General features: G+C 48.7%; 1 protein-coding gene across 1 annotated transcript; it reads right to left on the bottom strand.

Moving 5' to 3' along the window:
- Window positions 1-11,527: 11,527 nt before the first annotated feature.
- LOC130682356 (phospholipid phosphatase-related protein type 2-like) lies at window positions 11,528-15,012 on the bottom strand. The gene is made up of 4 exons (XM_057496732.1): window positions 14,959-15,012; window positions 13,508-13,684; window positions 12,808-12,930; window positions 11,528-12,303 (listed from the first exon to the last, which is right to left on the bottom strand). Exons 1-4 carry the CDS (start codon window positions 15,010-15,012, stop codon window positions 12,271-12,273), a joined length of 387 nt encoding a protein of 128 aa, XP_057352715.1. The 3' UTR covers window positions 11,528-12,270.
- Between the last annotated feature and the right edge of the window lie 951 nt (window positions 15,013-15,963).

Genomic DNA, 15,963 nt, shown 5'->3' with positions numbered 1-15,963 from the left:
CCAAATGATTTCACTCATCAGTGGAGTATAAGAACAAAGGAAAAACTGAAGGAACAAAACAGCAGCGGAATCACAGAACCCAAGAATGGAGTAACAGGTACCAAAGGGAAAGGGACTGGGGACGATGGATGGGTAGGGAGGGATAAAGAGGGGGAAGAAAAAGGGGGGTATTAAGATTATCGTGCATAATAGGGGGGTGGGAGAAACAGGAGGGCTGTACAACACAGAGAACACAAGTAGTGATTCTACAACATTTTGCTATGCTGATGGACAGTGGCTGTAATGGGGTTTATAGGGGGGACCTGGTATAGGGGAGAGCCTAGTAAATATAATATTCTTCATGTAATTGTAGATTAATGATAACAAAATAAAAATGAATAAAGGAAGGAAGAAAGGATGGAAGGAAGGAAGGAAGAAAGGAGGGAGGGTAGGAGGGAAGGAGGGAGGGAGGGAGGGAGAGGAGGGAAGGAAGGGTTAATACCATTACCTTTTTTGTAAGATAGAGCTAAATTTAACATAGTGCGCCACTTATTGTTATAAGGCCACAGATTACCTGTTGAATAGCCTTAGTTTCTTCATTTCTAAAACAGGGAAGGGCAACAGAGCCAACATCATAGTATATAATTTAACATGATTAGAACAATTCCCATTGCACAGCAAATACACAATAAGTATTAGCAAGTATCTATTATAAGTTCTTTCTATCACACATGAACTCATGAAGGTTAAGTTTTTAGAGATTATAGGACCAACCTCAGATAGGCTGGTGAAGACCAGACTCTATTCAATACCCTGGGGATGTTACTTTTGCAAAGGGAATGTGCTAGAAAAATTTTTTTCCTTCTTTTATTTTTCCAGTTAGCTCACACAATACACTTCTTGTTACTGAGAGCCACCAGTAGGGAAGCTCACTGTAATTAAAAGATTGATCTTCTGGAAACAATGCTTAATAACAGGCACAAAAAAGTGTGTAATTCTGCATTTTCAAACACTGTCCTCAAGTTAATTTAACTTGAGCTGTTTGTGAACTACCTACAAAGTCTATAATCAGTATGTACAGGCTGAAGTCAATGGACCAGAGAGAAGAGGAGACAAACTCCAACTGGCCACATCATTGAGATCAGGGGAGCCTTGTGAAAAAAAAAACAGGTGAACACACATTTTATATGCTCCAGATGCCAACAGATTTGCAATGGCAATTCTTTGTATTTTGTGTGTTCTCTAAAGGAAAAATCCATCTTTATGCATGTGTGTGTGTGTGTGTGTGTGTGTGTGTGTGTGTGTGTGTGTGTCAAGTATAGTGGGAAAAACACTTGGTATATAGAAAAGACAAAAAATAAAAATGGTTCTGAGCAAAAAAAAATATATAGTCAACAAAATATTAGCACACCAAATTCAAAAATACATAAAAAAGATCATCCATCATGAACAAGTAGGACTTATTCCAGGGAAGCAAAGATGGTACAGTATCACAAAATCCAACATCATCCACCACATCAACAATCAGAAGGACAAAAACCACATGATCACATCCACAGAAGCTGAAAAAACATTTAACAATATTCAACATCCATTCATGATAAAAACTCTCAACAAAATGGGTATACAGGGCAAGTACCTCAACATAATAAAGGCCGTATATGACAAGGCCACAGCCAACATCATACTTAACAGCAAGAAGCTGAAAGCTTTTCCGCTGACATCGGGAACAAGACGGGGATGCCCACTCTCCCCACTGTTATTCAACATAGTACTGGAGGTTCTAGCCATGGCAATCAGACAAAACAAAGAAATACAAGGCATCCAGATTGGTAAAGAACAAGTCAAACCGTCACTATTGGCAGATGACATGATATTGTACTTAAAAAAACCCTAAAGACTCCACCGCATTTTTTTTTCCTAGACACTAAAGATGAATTAGCAGAAAGAGAAATCAGGAAAACACTTCCATTCACAATTGCATCAACAAGAATAAAATACCTAGGAATAAACCTAACCAAGGAAGTGAAAGACCTACTATACCCTGAAAACTACAAGACACTCTTAAGAGAAATGAAAGAGGACACTGACAGATGGAAACTCATCCCATGCCACTGTCTAGGAAGAATCAATATTGTCAAAATGGCCATCCTGCCTGAAGGAATCTACAGATTCCATGCAATCCCTATCAAAATATCAACAGCAATCTTCAACGAACTGGAAAAAATTGTTTTAAAATTCATGTGGAATCACAAAAGACCCCGAAAAGCCAAAGCATTCCTGAGTAGGAAGAACAAAGCAGGGGGGATCTCGCTCCCCAACTTCAAGCTCTACTACAAAGCCACAGTAATCAAGACAATTTGGTACTGGCACAAGAACAGACCCACAGACCAGTGGAACAGAATAGAGTCCCCAGACATTAACCCAAACATTCAAGGTCAATTAATATATAATACAGGAGACGTGGACATAAGATGGGGAAATGACAGCCCCTTCAACAGCTGGTGTTGGCAAAACTGGACAGCTGCATGGAGGAGCATGAAGAAGCTGGGTCATTGTCTAACCCCATACACAAAAGTAAATTCGAAATGGATCAAAGACCTGAGTGTAAGTCATGAAAGCATAAAACTCTTAGAAAAAAACATAGGCAAAAATCTCTTGGACATAAACATGAGCGACTTCTTCATGAACATATCTCCCCGGGCAAGGGGAACAAAAGCAAAAATGAACAAGTGGGACTATATCAAGCTGAAAGGCTTCTGTGCAGCAAAGGACACCATCCATATAACAAAAAGGCATCCTACAGTATGGGAGAATATATTCATCAACGACAGATCCGATAAAGGGTTGACATCCAAAATATAGAAAGAGCTCACGCACCTCAGCAAACAAAGAGCAAATAATTCAATTAAAAAATGATCAGACGAGCTGAACAGACAGTTCTCCAAAGAAAATATTCAGATGGCCAACAGACACATGAAAAGATGCTCGACATCGCTAGTCATCAGGGAAATGCAAATTAAAACCTCAATGAGGTATCACCTCACACCAGTAAGGATCACCGCCATCCAAAAGACAAACAACAACAAATGATGGTGAGATTGTGGAGAAACGGGAACCCTCCTACACTGCTGGTGGGAATGTAAATTAGTTCAACCATTGTCAATAGCAGTATGGAGGTTTCTCAAAAAGCTCAAAATACAAATACCATTTGACCCAGGAATACCAATTCTGGATTTTACCCCTAAGAATGCAGCAGCCCAGTTTGAAAAACACATATGCACCCCTATGTTTATCTCAGCACTATTTACAATAGCCAAGAAATGGAAGCAACCTAAGTGTCCATAAGTAGATGAATGGATAAAGAAGATGTACATATACACAATGGAATATTAGTCAGCCATGAGAAGAAAACAAATCCTACCATTTGCAACCACATGGATGGAGCTAGAGGGTATTATGCTCAGTGAAATAAGCCAGGGGGAAAAAGCCAAGTATCATATGATTTCACTCATCTGCGGAGTATAAGAACAAAGAAAAAAAACTGAAGGAACGAAACAGCAGCAGACTCACGGAACCGAAGAATGGACTAACAGTTACCAAAGGGAAAGGGACTGGGGAGGATGGGTGTGGGAAGGGAGGGATAAGCAGAAAAAAAGGGGCATTGCTATTAGCCGACACAATGTAGGGGGGTCCACGGGGAGGGTTCTACAACACAGAGAAGACAAGTAGTGATTCTGTAGGATCTTACTACGCTGATGGACACTGACTGCAAAGGGTATATGGGGGGTACTTGACGATGGGGGGGAGTCGAGGAAACAATGTTGCTAATGTAATTGTAGATGAATCATACAAAAAATTATAATAACTAAATAAAAAATAAAAATAAAAAAGATTATCATTTAAATTTGAAGGAGGGTTTAAGCAATTTCCAGATAAGCGAAAGCTGAGAGAATTCAGCTCACACCACCCATCTCTACAGTGTATTTTGGAGGGACTGCTATAGATGGAAGTGTTCCTAAGGATAAATAACTGTCACCAGAGGTAATAAAAAGGGACAGACAAAGAGTACAGAATACCATACCTAATATACAAGGAATGAGGAGGGGAAAAAAAAACAACCTTTAGATTGTGTTGGTAATAGCATACTTAAGTGAGTTAAGTTAGGTTCTTAGGTAGTAAGGAAGATACCCTTAACTTTCTGGTAACCACGAACCTAAAGCCTGCAATAGCAATAAGTACATACCTATCGATAATCACCCTAAATGTAAAGGGTCTGAATGCACCAAACAAAACACACAGAGTCACTGAGTGGATAAAAAAAACAAGACCCATGTATATACTGTCTACAAGAGACTCGCTTCAAACCCAAAGACATACACAGACTAAGAGTGAAGGGATGGAAAAAGATATTTCATGCAACTAATAGGGAGATACAAGCAGGTGTTGCAGTACTTGTATTGAACAAACTAGACTTTAAAACAAAGAAAGTCACAAGAGACAAGGACGGACATTACATAATGATAAAGGGGTCAATCCAACAAGAGGATATAACCATTAGAAATATGCACCCAACACAGGAGCACCTACATATGTGAAACAAATACTAACAGAATTGAAAGGCGAAATAGAATGCAATGCATTCATTTTAGGAGACTTCAACACTCCACTCACTCCAAAGAACACATCAACCAGACAGAAAATAAGTAAGGAGACAGAGGCATTGAACAACACATTAGAACAGATGGACCTTACACATCTACAGAACTCTCCACTCAAAAGCAGCAGGATACACATTCTTCTCAAGTGCACATGGAACATTTTCAAGAATAGATCATACACTAGGCCACAAAAAGAGCCTCAGGAAATTCGAAAAGATGGAAATTGTACCAACCAGCTTCTCAGACCACAAGGGTATGGAACTAGAAATTAATTACACAAAGGCAGCGAAATGGCCTACAATCACATGGAGGCTTAACGACATGCTCCTAAATAACCAGTAGATCAATGACCAAATAAAGACAGAGATCAAGCAATATATGGAAACAAATAACAACAATAATTCAACAATGCAAAATCTGTGCGACTCAGCGAAGGCGCTGGTAAGAAGGAAGTATATTGCACCACAGGCCTACCTCAGGAAAGAACAACAATCCCATATGAACAGTCTAAACTCACATTTCACTAAACTAGAAAAAGATGAACAAATGAGGCCCAAAGTCAGGAGGAGGAGGGACATAATAATGATTAGAGCAGAAATAAATAAAATAGAGAAGAATAAAACAATAGAGAGAATCAATGAAAGCAGGAGCTGGTTCTTCGAGAAAATAAACAAAATAGTAAACCCCTAGCCAGACTTACCAATAAAAAGAGAGTCTACACACATGAACAGAATCAGAAATGAGAAAGGAAAAATCACTACTGACACCACAGAAATATGAAGAATTATGAGAGAATACTATGAAAAATTATATGGTAACAAAGTGGAGAACCTAGAAGATGGTCAGCTTTCTAGGAAAACGCAACCTCCCACGGCTGACCCAGGAAGAAACAAAACCTGAACAGACCAATGACCAGCCAGGAAACTGAATCGGGAATCCCAAACGGCAAGGACGACAGGCACCTCAGGAAAACACTTAATTCTGAAGGCGCGGCCTCCGGCGGCCTGTCCCCCGCCGCCCCGCCGCGGGTCCCGCCTGACCCTCTGCTCGCCCGGCCCTCGCCCTAAAGGCCGCCGCCGAAAACCTCCACACGCGGCGAGACGCCCGCCGGCCTCCCCGCCTGCGCGGACCCCGGCCCCTCCGCCTGCGGCCCCGTCCCGGGCGGCGCCGCGGGTCGGCGGAGCGGCCCCGAGCCGGGCCCAGCGAGGACCCAGCACGCGCGTCGGCCGCCCCACGGCCCCGCGGGCCCCGCGCCGCCCGCCGGGCCCTCCCACGACCGCCCCCTCACCGGCACCACCGCGCCCGCAGGCGGAGGCAGGGGTCCCCGCCGCCACGTACCTTGTGGCCCACAGAGCCGTCGCTGTCGCCTTCACCCCTGAAGCGGGGCCCGCTCTGGACGCTCCGCCGCAGGTCTCCGGCGGCCGAAGCCGCTTCCCGGCCGGGCTCTCGGCGGCCTTGGCGAAGCGGTCGGCGGGGAATAGGCGGCCGCACGCGCTGCGGCCGACGAGCTGCTCCTGCACGGTTGCTCCGCGGCGGCCGACGAAGCCAAAGCCAGGACCGCTGCCGCATCGGGGTTCCTGGTCGCGCTGCGCGACGGCGCCAGGCTGGAGGCGGCCGACCTGGACGGGCGCAGGTCCGGCCGTGGCGGCGGCTCTACGTCAGGGTCAATCGCAGCACTCCGCACACCGCGGGAGAGACGCGAAGCGGCGAGTGCGGCGGCGGGGGCCCAGCGGGCGAGGTAGGTGCCGCCAGCGCCTCCGCGCAGGGAGGAAGGCGCAGCCGAGCACAGCGCGGGTCCACCATCTGGGCTCCGCCGGGTTCGCAGCGCGGACGGGCCGGAGGTGCCCGGATACGGACGGCGGACCGGAGCACGGACTGAGCCGCGGGAGCAGCTCCTCCTGGCGGCGCAGGGCGAACCTACTGACTTCAATGTGGCGGCTGCAGCTAGTATGCAGCCGCCGGATATTCGTTTTCTGCGCGCGCGCGCCCAATGGCTACCTGCTCCGCGGAGCCGCTCCCTCATTGGCCTGGAGTGCCGTCAGTCGGGGGAGGGCCAGATTCGGACGCCCCACGCTCATTGGCCCTGACGGCCTTCACACGGGGGCGGGCCTGCGCGGGACGCTGCACGCTCATTGGCCGCGAGGGCTGTCAGGCGGGACTTTCATTTCGTTCAAAGTACTTTCTAATTTTTCATGACATGACCCACGTGTTATTTGTATTTATTTATTTATTCAATTTGGTGTCATTAATACACAGTCACATGAGCAACAATGTGCTTACTAGATTCCCCCCATTATCAAGTTTCCCCACACACCCCATTACAGTCACTGTCCATCAGCGTAGTAAGATGTTGTACAATCATTACTTGTCTTCTCTGTATTTACTGCCTTTCTCGTGTCCCCCCGCTACATTATGTGTGCTAATCGTAATGCCCCTTTTCCCCCTTATCCCTCCCTTCCCACCCACCTCCCCGGTCCCTTTCCGTTTGGTAACTGTCAGTCCATTCTTGGGTTCTTTGAGCCTGGGGGCTCCGTGGATCCTGTTTGGGGTATGGAAGAAGCAGGGCCATAGACCAAACAAGGTGCCAGGAGAGACAGAGCAGGAAGAGGGAGAGAGCCAGGGCGAGGACCTTGTTCGTCTCGTTCACTTTGGTATCTGCAGCGTCCAGAGCAATAACCAGCTCATTGTAGATTTTCAGTATGTGCTCGTTAAATGAATGAACGAAGAAAGGAAGGTAGGGTGATGAGTAACTGGGTGAGAGGAAGGATAAAGGTGATGGCTCCAGCGATCTCTGGCTTCGCCCCAGGGCTGTCACTCACCCGGTTACCCTGGCAACTCTGTTTTCTGGTAACTTCAAAGTGGTGCGTTGCCAGGAGACCCAGGGACAGGGCGGAACTGAGATTTTTCTGGGCTTTCTCTCTCCCTCTGAGGCCAGGAAATGGCTCCACAACATGCTCCAATACACCCACCCACACAGCTGGGCACCCGCACACCCCTCCACACACACCACACACACACACACACACACACACACTAGGACTCTGCATGTACTGCACTTCCAGAATCCCCATCACCCACAAGCTCACAGCCCTTCCTGATCTTGACACAAAGCATCCCATACACAGTCTTCCACATTCACGTTCCCATACACCAGAATACACTGATACAACCATACCATTGCTACTACACACATAACCTGCACACTGTTACACTGCCTTGTCAAATGCTTCCCAACCATAATTCGACTCACTTTGCAACATCACGTGCACAGTTATATGCACAGTTACGTGCACAGGAGCGTGATGATCACAACCCAGAGCACTTAGCTCCAAGACATCCCTGTGGCTCATTTTCCTGCTCCTATTCAGGTCTCTGCTTAACCATCACCTACTCAGAGAGACTTTTCCTGACCACCTGTGTAAAATCACACACCCTTCACTCTTTAACTGTTTATCCACCTTTGTTTCTCTTCAGATAACATCACTTCCAATGCTATGAATTTATTTTATAGCTTCTCTGCTGGCTAAATTTCAGCTCCACCACGGTAGTCATTATTTTGTTCCCTGCTGGGTTCCCACCTAGAATTACACCTGGCACACAGTAGGTGCTCAATAATATAGGCTGAATACATTGGCAGAGATGCATACATTTGGCCTATTTCTTGTGCATGCAGTACTTCTTTCACTTCTCAGAATCCCCTCTTCATGTCCTATTGGAAGGATGCTTACCTTAGAGGGGCTCCTTAGATGAAGGATAGCTCGGGGACAATCTGTGCTTCTCCTTCATTGATTAGCAGCTCAAGCAATTAGTTCATTCAATGAATATTTATTGAGAACCTACTGTGTGCTGGGCCCTGTCCTAGGCATGTGGGTGTGAGCAGAGAACAGACAAGTCTCTGTCCTGGTGGAGCTTACATCCTAGCGAGGAAGGAGATAATGACCACTGAGCATAACGAGGGATTTAAACAGTCTCTAAGCACATGGTAAGTGTATGCAGAAAAAGTTTGTACGGGGAAGGCAAGTTGGAAGGGCCACTTATTTTCTTTTTGCAATTTTGAATAGGGTGGTAGGGGCAGGCCTCACTGAGAAGGTAACATTTGGGGAAAGGCTTGAAGGAGCTGAGGGGATTCAACCATGCAGATACGTGGGGGAAGAGCCTTCTAAGGGAAGGCGCCCTGAGGCATTGGCTTTGACACAGAAGGCTGTGAGGAACCTCAAGAAGGTTTGAGCAGACAGGGGCCACGGTCTGGTTGATATTAAAACCAGAGCTCAGTTTTAATGACTTTGAGATGCTGTGAGACCGCAGGGGCATGTCAAGAAGACTTGAATAAGTGTGTAACGTTAGTCTGGGTTTGCTACCTATCCATTTTGGGGTGGGGTTGTCGGCAAGGCAAGGGTTGCTGTCTCCACCCTCTCTAGCAGGGCCAAACACTTCTGTGTCCAGCAGCCCCCACTTCACTCTTTCTTGGCCCGCGCTTAACATCAGGACCACGGACGGAGGCAGACGGGCGGTTCTGGGTGCTGTCCTCTGTGCTCAAGTTTTGCTTCTCTGTCGCACACAGAAGCTGTGCAACAGGGGGGACCGCAGGTCTGAGGTGTGCAAACCCTGGAAACAGGCGGTCTGGTCGGTGCAGCAGGACGCTGCCCCTCCTCTGCCTTCAGCCCTCTCCTACTCCCATTTCATTTATTCAGCCCCAGCACCTCCTCCATCTCCTCTCCCTCTCCCTGCCCTTCCACTTGCTCAGTTCCAGCCACACACCTCTCTGTTCCCTGAACACATCAGGTACATTACCACCTCAGGGCCTTCACGCTCGTTGTTCCCTCTGCCTGGAATTTCCCTGACTACCCTCTTTAAAGTGCAAACTGTGTCCCTATTCCAGTTATCCCATTGTCTTCTCCAGCTAAGTGTTCTTATCATTATCAAGGTCTGATATATCAAATATCCCAATCCTTGACCTAAATCCTTGAACCTAGAGTTTGGAATTCAGAATTTTTCAGATTTGTGAGTGGTACTATGGTATAAATACTACATATTGCATAATACACCTAGTGGGACCTGGGATAATATCTCAAAATCAACCACTTTGTCTGTAACAAAACATAAGGGTATCCACATCACGTTAATAAAGGCTATAATAACTACATGTCAGTCCAGGTCAGGATTTGCCACACGTGAATTAGGAAAGAAATCTTGGTTTATAGACCTTGTTGAAATCTGGAATTGTGGCTTTGTACCTATCATACTTCCCTTGCTTATTCTCCGTCTCTCCCTAGTAGAAGGTGGGCTCCCAGAGGGCAGGGACTGGCATCTGTTCTGTTCACTGCTGTGGCCCCTGTGCCTAACTAAACAGCACCTGGCACACAGTAGCTGCTCCAGAGTGCTGAATGGATGAAGGAGGAAGGGAGGGAAGCCGACTCCCCTCTCCTAGTTCCTGGATGACGCGGAGTCCCGAATGGCCTATCTGGAGCACCGCAGAGCCACGGTGTAGGGGTGGGTGTTGTTGTGTGGCTGCCTGCCTGCTCCTACCCTCCCTGGTCTCCACTGGGTCCTCAGAGGTTGGGTCTCAGCACAACATCACTATCAGAACCCCTGCTTGCATCCATGCAGCTAGGGGTTTGGCTTGGAGATTCTTAGTGCCCTGGCCCTATTCCCTGTGCCCTCTGCACCATGGCCATGGTCAGAAGGAGGCCAGATGCCTGGAAAAGACAGTCATGTGAGGCCCCTCACCACATGTTTGTGTGTTTGTGTGGGGATGTCCACATTTGACAGTTAAAGAAAAGATAAAGATCTGTGGAGCATAAGAACAAAGCAAAAACTGAAGGAACAAAACAGCAGCGGACTCACAGAACCCAAGAATGGACTAACAGTTGCCAAAGGAAAAGGGACTGGGGAGGGTGGGTGGGAAGGGAGGGAGAAGGGGACTAAGGGGCATTACGATTCGCATACATCATGTAGGGGGGACACGGGGAAGGCAGTATAGCCCAGAGAAGGCAAGTGGTGACTCTATAGCATCTCACTACGCTGATGGACAGTGACTGTAATGGGGTATGTGGTGGGGCCTTGATAATGGGGGGAAGCTAGTAACCACAATGTTGCTCGTGTGATTGTATATTAGTGATACCAAAATTTAAAAAATTGAAAAAAAAGAAACCAGCAGAGAAGTTAAGTAACTTTGCAGAGGCCACACAACCAGAAAATACTGAGTCAGGATTTAAAACCAAGTCGTTAGCTCCTTGGTCCCACAATGCCTTTCCACAGTTGCCCTCAGACACACCCACACCCAGACTCACCAACACCTAGATCCATGATTAAAGTTCTTCTTCCTTGCAACCCAGGGAAGGAAGGCAAGTGGCCAAACTTCTGTTACAAACAAGTCTTTATTAAAGATGAGGAGGGAGCAGGAAAGGTGGGGCAGTTTCTCCTCTGCCCAGTACCTTTGGCTGCCCGAGGAGGGGGAGCCCTCTCTGCTCCACCCATGTCCTCTATAATGGCACATAAGCATGAGGCTGAGGCATGGGGAATGGTGTGGAGAACAGGGGTGGTTTCCAGGAAAAACAGGCCCCTTCCCACAGCCCTAATAACTAACAGAAGGGTTTACAGTGACCCAGGCTCAGGCAAGGGGAAGCACAGCACCATGAAGCCCAAAAACCTCTGAACTGGGGCTAGCCCTGCGTAAGTAGGGAGTTAGGAGGGACTCAGTGAGAGGTTGCACATGGAGGCGGGGCTGAGATAGGAATAGGTGCACCAAGGACCCTGCCGCGGGGGAGCCTGCCTCCACCCTCCTGCTGAGCATTCTCATTCTGAGAAGACCCAGTGACAAAGGATGACCCCACCTCCCTCCTCTCCTTGGCACGCGCTATGACACTGGCGTCCCCCATTGACTGGAATCATACCCACCCACCTTAGAAATTCTGAAAACCAAGGACTCCTACTGGTTGTTCTGACGCTGAACACTGCCTGGAGTTGCCCTCTGCCTGAGATTCTAAGAATTGACGGGGGAGTTTCCCATTGGCTGAAGTAAAGTCCTTTTGGTTAGAATTCTGAGAACTGGGGGTCCCCACTGGCTGGCAGTGGCCAATAGGGTCAGGTTTTGGCTCTTAAAGGAGCCACCCTAGAGGCCCACCTCCTAGTTATGCCCCTTGGATGGTCCCAGAGGACAAGAGAGGCGGAGGGTCCCCCTAATGTCCTCCCAGCCAGGCTGATATCTGGGCCTGGCTGGTTTGGGGACAGGGGGCTTTGGCACTCACACGGCACACGCACACACACGCGTGGCAGGGGAGAAATGGGGAGCGGGTAGGTTCTGGGTGGGTGGTGGGGCCTCACAGCAGGTGGTCACGGCTGGCAAATAGGTAAGGGCTGAAGTTGTCCCGGTGAAAAGGGGAGGGGTAGAGTCCGCTCAGGGTGTACAGGTCCCGCAGTAGAGGTGTGGGCAGCAGCAGCTTCCGACCACGTCCGCCTCCCCCACCTGGCCCCCCAGGCCCCGGGGAGGAGGGTGAGGGGCCCTGGCTGGGAGCTGGTGCACGCAGAGGCAGGGGCAGGGGCAGCGGTGTCGGCTCAGACCTCAACCGAGGGCGCGGCACACGGGGCGACGAACACATGGCTGGAGCCCTGGAGGACACGCAGCTGGGGATCAGGTGGCCACGGCGGGTGCAGTTCTGTGGCTCTGAGGGTCAGGGAGCAGAGATCGGGGCATCAGAAAGCTTGGGAAGGGACCACGAGAACATAGGGGAGACCTCTGCGGCAGTGACTGCCATCTGGAAGTCCCCCCCGGTTACCCCCCACTCCCTCGACACTCACTGGGTGGGGTGAGCCGTGCCGGTGTCCAATGCGGCCTGCAGGCCTAAGGTTTTTGAGACAAAGAGGCAGAGGGAAGGGGCTAGCGGCCCCCCAGGCCCTGCCGGCCACAACCACGAGGGGGCGCATTGGGCAGAAAGCCCAATGGAAACACCAACCAGGATTCTCAGGATTAATCATGTCCCCTTGGGAGGGAGAGAGGAGACGGGCACTTGTTTCTGGGACTGTCCCCCAGGACCTAGGCCCGCAGAGATGAGCCATTGCCCACCCCCCATGGCCCTGAGATCCCCATCTCTTGCCTAACTTCCTGCCTCCCTGGTCCCCCTCCAGCTACCACCCTCTCCAGCGGGGAGCGGCCCCCAGCCCCCCTTACCTGGGCCACACTTAACTTCTCGAGGGGGCTCTCCATGGTGGGGGCTTGGCCCAAGTCCTCCCAGGGGGAGAGCCTTCGGCCAGAAGGCAGCCGGCTCTGGAAGTTGTGCACGACACAGGTGACCTGGGGCAGAGGGAGGGCAGTTTGCATGTTGAGGCCAGAGGCCAATAAGTAGGAGTTGTATAAATACCATCCCCATTTTTCAGATAAGGAAACTGAGGCTCAGGTTTCAAAAAGCAGCTAACATTTTTATGGCGCTTCCTATATGGCACCACTGTTCTTTCCATTTTACCAAGAGGTAGGTACTGTTACTTAGTCCAAAGGGTGGGAAGAAGGTGAAGGCAAGTAAGGCCAAGTTGTGCAAGAGCAGAATCGGATACTGTCTGCATTTAAAACTTCAGTATTTTTGGACACGGTGTTGTCTGCATTAATTTTGATTTTTAAAACGTTTTCATTACTATACTATTTATCTTGATTACTGAGTGGGTTTGTGCCTCCTTCAATTTTGTGCTCATAGCGAGTGCTTCACTTGCTTGGCCCTCTTCCTATCATCCCGTTTCACAGATGAAAACCTCCAGGCAGCGTAAGGTTAAGAGACTCGCCCCAGGTCCATACTCTCCACCATCACACAGGCCTGCCTCTTGGGTCATGGAGCTGATGGAGGGTCTGCCATACAGGGACAGATGGGAAGGTGGCTCACCAGAAAGGTGGCGATGGCTGCTCCGGTAAGGAAGCCAGCCAGAATGTCTGAACAGTGGTTGCGGTACTCAGCCACGCGGACCACGACCACCAGGAAGGCAGGGCACAGCAGGGGCAGGCAGAGCAAGGATTTGACCAGGCGGGAGCCCTTCACACAGAACACGAGTGTCACGTACATCTGTGGGAGCCAGACCGGTCAGGGCACATGGGGCGGTGCAGCTGCCAAACCCGAGTGGACACTGCGTTCAGGGTTAGGGGGAGGGGCCGGATCCCCCGGAATGACGCTGGAGCGGGACGCTGAGGCCAGGGTCTCCAGAAAAAGGAGCCAGGGGAACAGGAGTTTGGGGGATGGAGTCACGGACTCCCAGTGGGTCCTTCCAGGGACGGGGATGTGCACAGAGCACCAAAGAGCAGTGGACATTTCTGGGGCCTGGTCTCCCCAGGATCAGTCACACACCCAGAAAGATGCTTGCTTGGGGTGGAGTTTCAGAACTAGAGGGTGGAATTGGGGTTCAAGGGGTAGGTTCAAGAGCTCATGATCAAGTAGGATTTATTCCAGGGATGCAAGGATGGTACACTATTAGAAAATCCATGAACAACATCCACCACATCAGTAAAACGGAGGACAAAAAAAAAATGATCACGTCCAAAGATGCTGAAAAAACATTCGACAATACTCCACATCAATTCATGATAAAAACTTTCAAGAAAATGTGTATACAGGGAAAGTACCTCAACATAATAAAGGCCGTATATGACAAGGACACAGCCAATATCATACTTAACAGCGAGAAGCTGAAAAGTTTTCCTCTGACATCGGGAACAGGACAGGGATGCCCACTCACCCCACTGCTATTCAAGATACCACTGGAGGTCCTAGGCATGGCAATCAGACGAAACAAAAAAATACAAGGCATCCAGACTGGTAAAGAACAAGTCAAACTGTCACTATCTGCCAATGACATGATATTTACCGTACATAAAAAAAAACCCTAAACACTTCACTCCAAAACTACTAGAACTGATATCCGAATTCAGCAGAGTTGCAGGATGCACAATTAATACACAGAAACCTGTTGCTTTCCTAGCCACTAACGATGAACTAGCAGAAAGAGAAATCAGGAAAACAATTCCATTCACAATTGCATCAACAAGAATAAAATACCTACGAATAAACCTAACCAAGGAACTGAAAGACCTACCATACCCTGAAAACTACAAGACACTCTTAACAGATACTAAAGAGGACACAAACAAATGGAAACTCATCCCATGCTCCTGCCTAGGAGGAATTAATATTATCAAAATGGGCATCCTGCCTAAAGCAATCTACAGATTCAATGCAATCAGCCTCAAATTACCAACAGCATTCTTCAACGAACCGGACACTTTTTTATGAGATAACAAGTACAGCATTTCGTCAGGAGTAAGAGCGAAGCGTAGATCTCCTACCTTGCGGTGATGAGCAACGGGGTCCGGGGCACAGCCAAAGTCAGAGACACACATCGAGCGAGTAAAGGACGTAAAGAGCACTCTTGCCTCACCCAGAGGCTGGGGCGGCCTGAAGAAGCAGGCTGGAAGTCAAGCAGACAGAAAGAGAGACACTCCTCATGGATACCCAGTCGGGCTGTCGGGGTCTGATTCCAGACACGCGGGCCTTTGAGAAGCCGCTGAAGCGCAGCCTCAGCCTAGACTCTCGCAGGTGCCCACGGCCTTCCTCGGTCCCTCGCATCCATGGAGATTCCTCTGAAGGGGAATCCTGGCCTCCACTCAGGTGACTTTCCCGGCTCCCAAGGGAGACGGGGGATCCACTGAGGGAGACGCAGGAGAACCTGGCGCTCGAGACTTTGAGATCGGCAGCCGGGCTAGTCCCATTTAAGTGGCTGACGAGCGCCCGATGTTGTTTGCCATAGACGGCTTCCTTCTATAAGGACAGTGAAGGAAAAGGCAGGCTCGGATGCCTATACTCACCTCCGAAGTTATCCCGAACGAGCCTACAAAAGTGATGCAGCTTCTCACACCAGAAGGGTGTGAAACTAGAAATAAATAGTGCAAGTAAAATGAGAAAGCCTACCACCGCGTGGAGTCTTAACAACATGCTCCTGAATAACCAACGGATCAATGACCGAATAAAAACAGAGATCAAGCAATATAAGGAGACAAATGGCAGCAAGAACTGAACAATACAAAATCCGTGGGACACAGACAAGGCGGTGCTAAGAGGGAAGTATACTGCAATACAGGCCTACCTCAGGAGAGAAGAACAATCCCCTATGAGCAGTCTAAATTGAAAACTATTATAACAAGAAAAAGAAGAACAAATGGGGCCCATATTCAGCAGGAGGAGGAACATAATAAAGATTGAAGCAGAAATAAATAAAACTGAGAAGAATGAAACAACACAAAGAATCGATGAAAGCAGGAACTGATTCTTGGAGAAAATAAACAAAATGGATA

The sequence above is a fragment of the Manis pentadactyla genome, unplaced genomic scaffold, assembly GCF_030020395.1.
Source record: "Manis pentadactyla isolate mManPen7 unplaced genomic scaffold, mManPen7.hap1 scaffold_310, whole genome shotgun sequence".
In the NCBI taxonomy this organism is placed as follows: domain Eukaryota; kingdom Metazoa; phylum Chordata; class Mammalia; order Pholidota; family Manidae; genus Manis; species Manis pentadactyla.
Note: the sequence above shows the minus strand (reverse complement) of the source record. Positions and strands in the feature narration are given on the sequence as shown.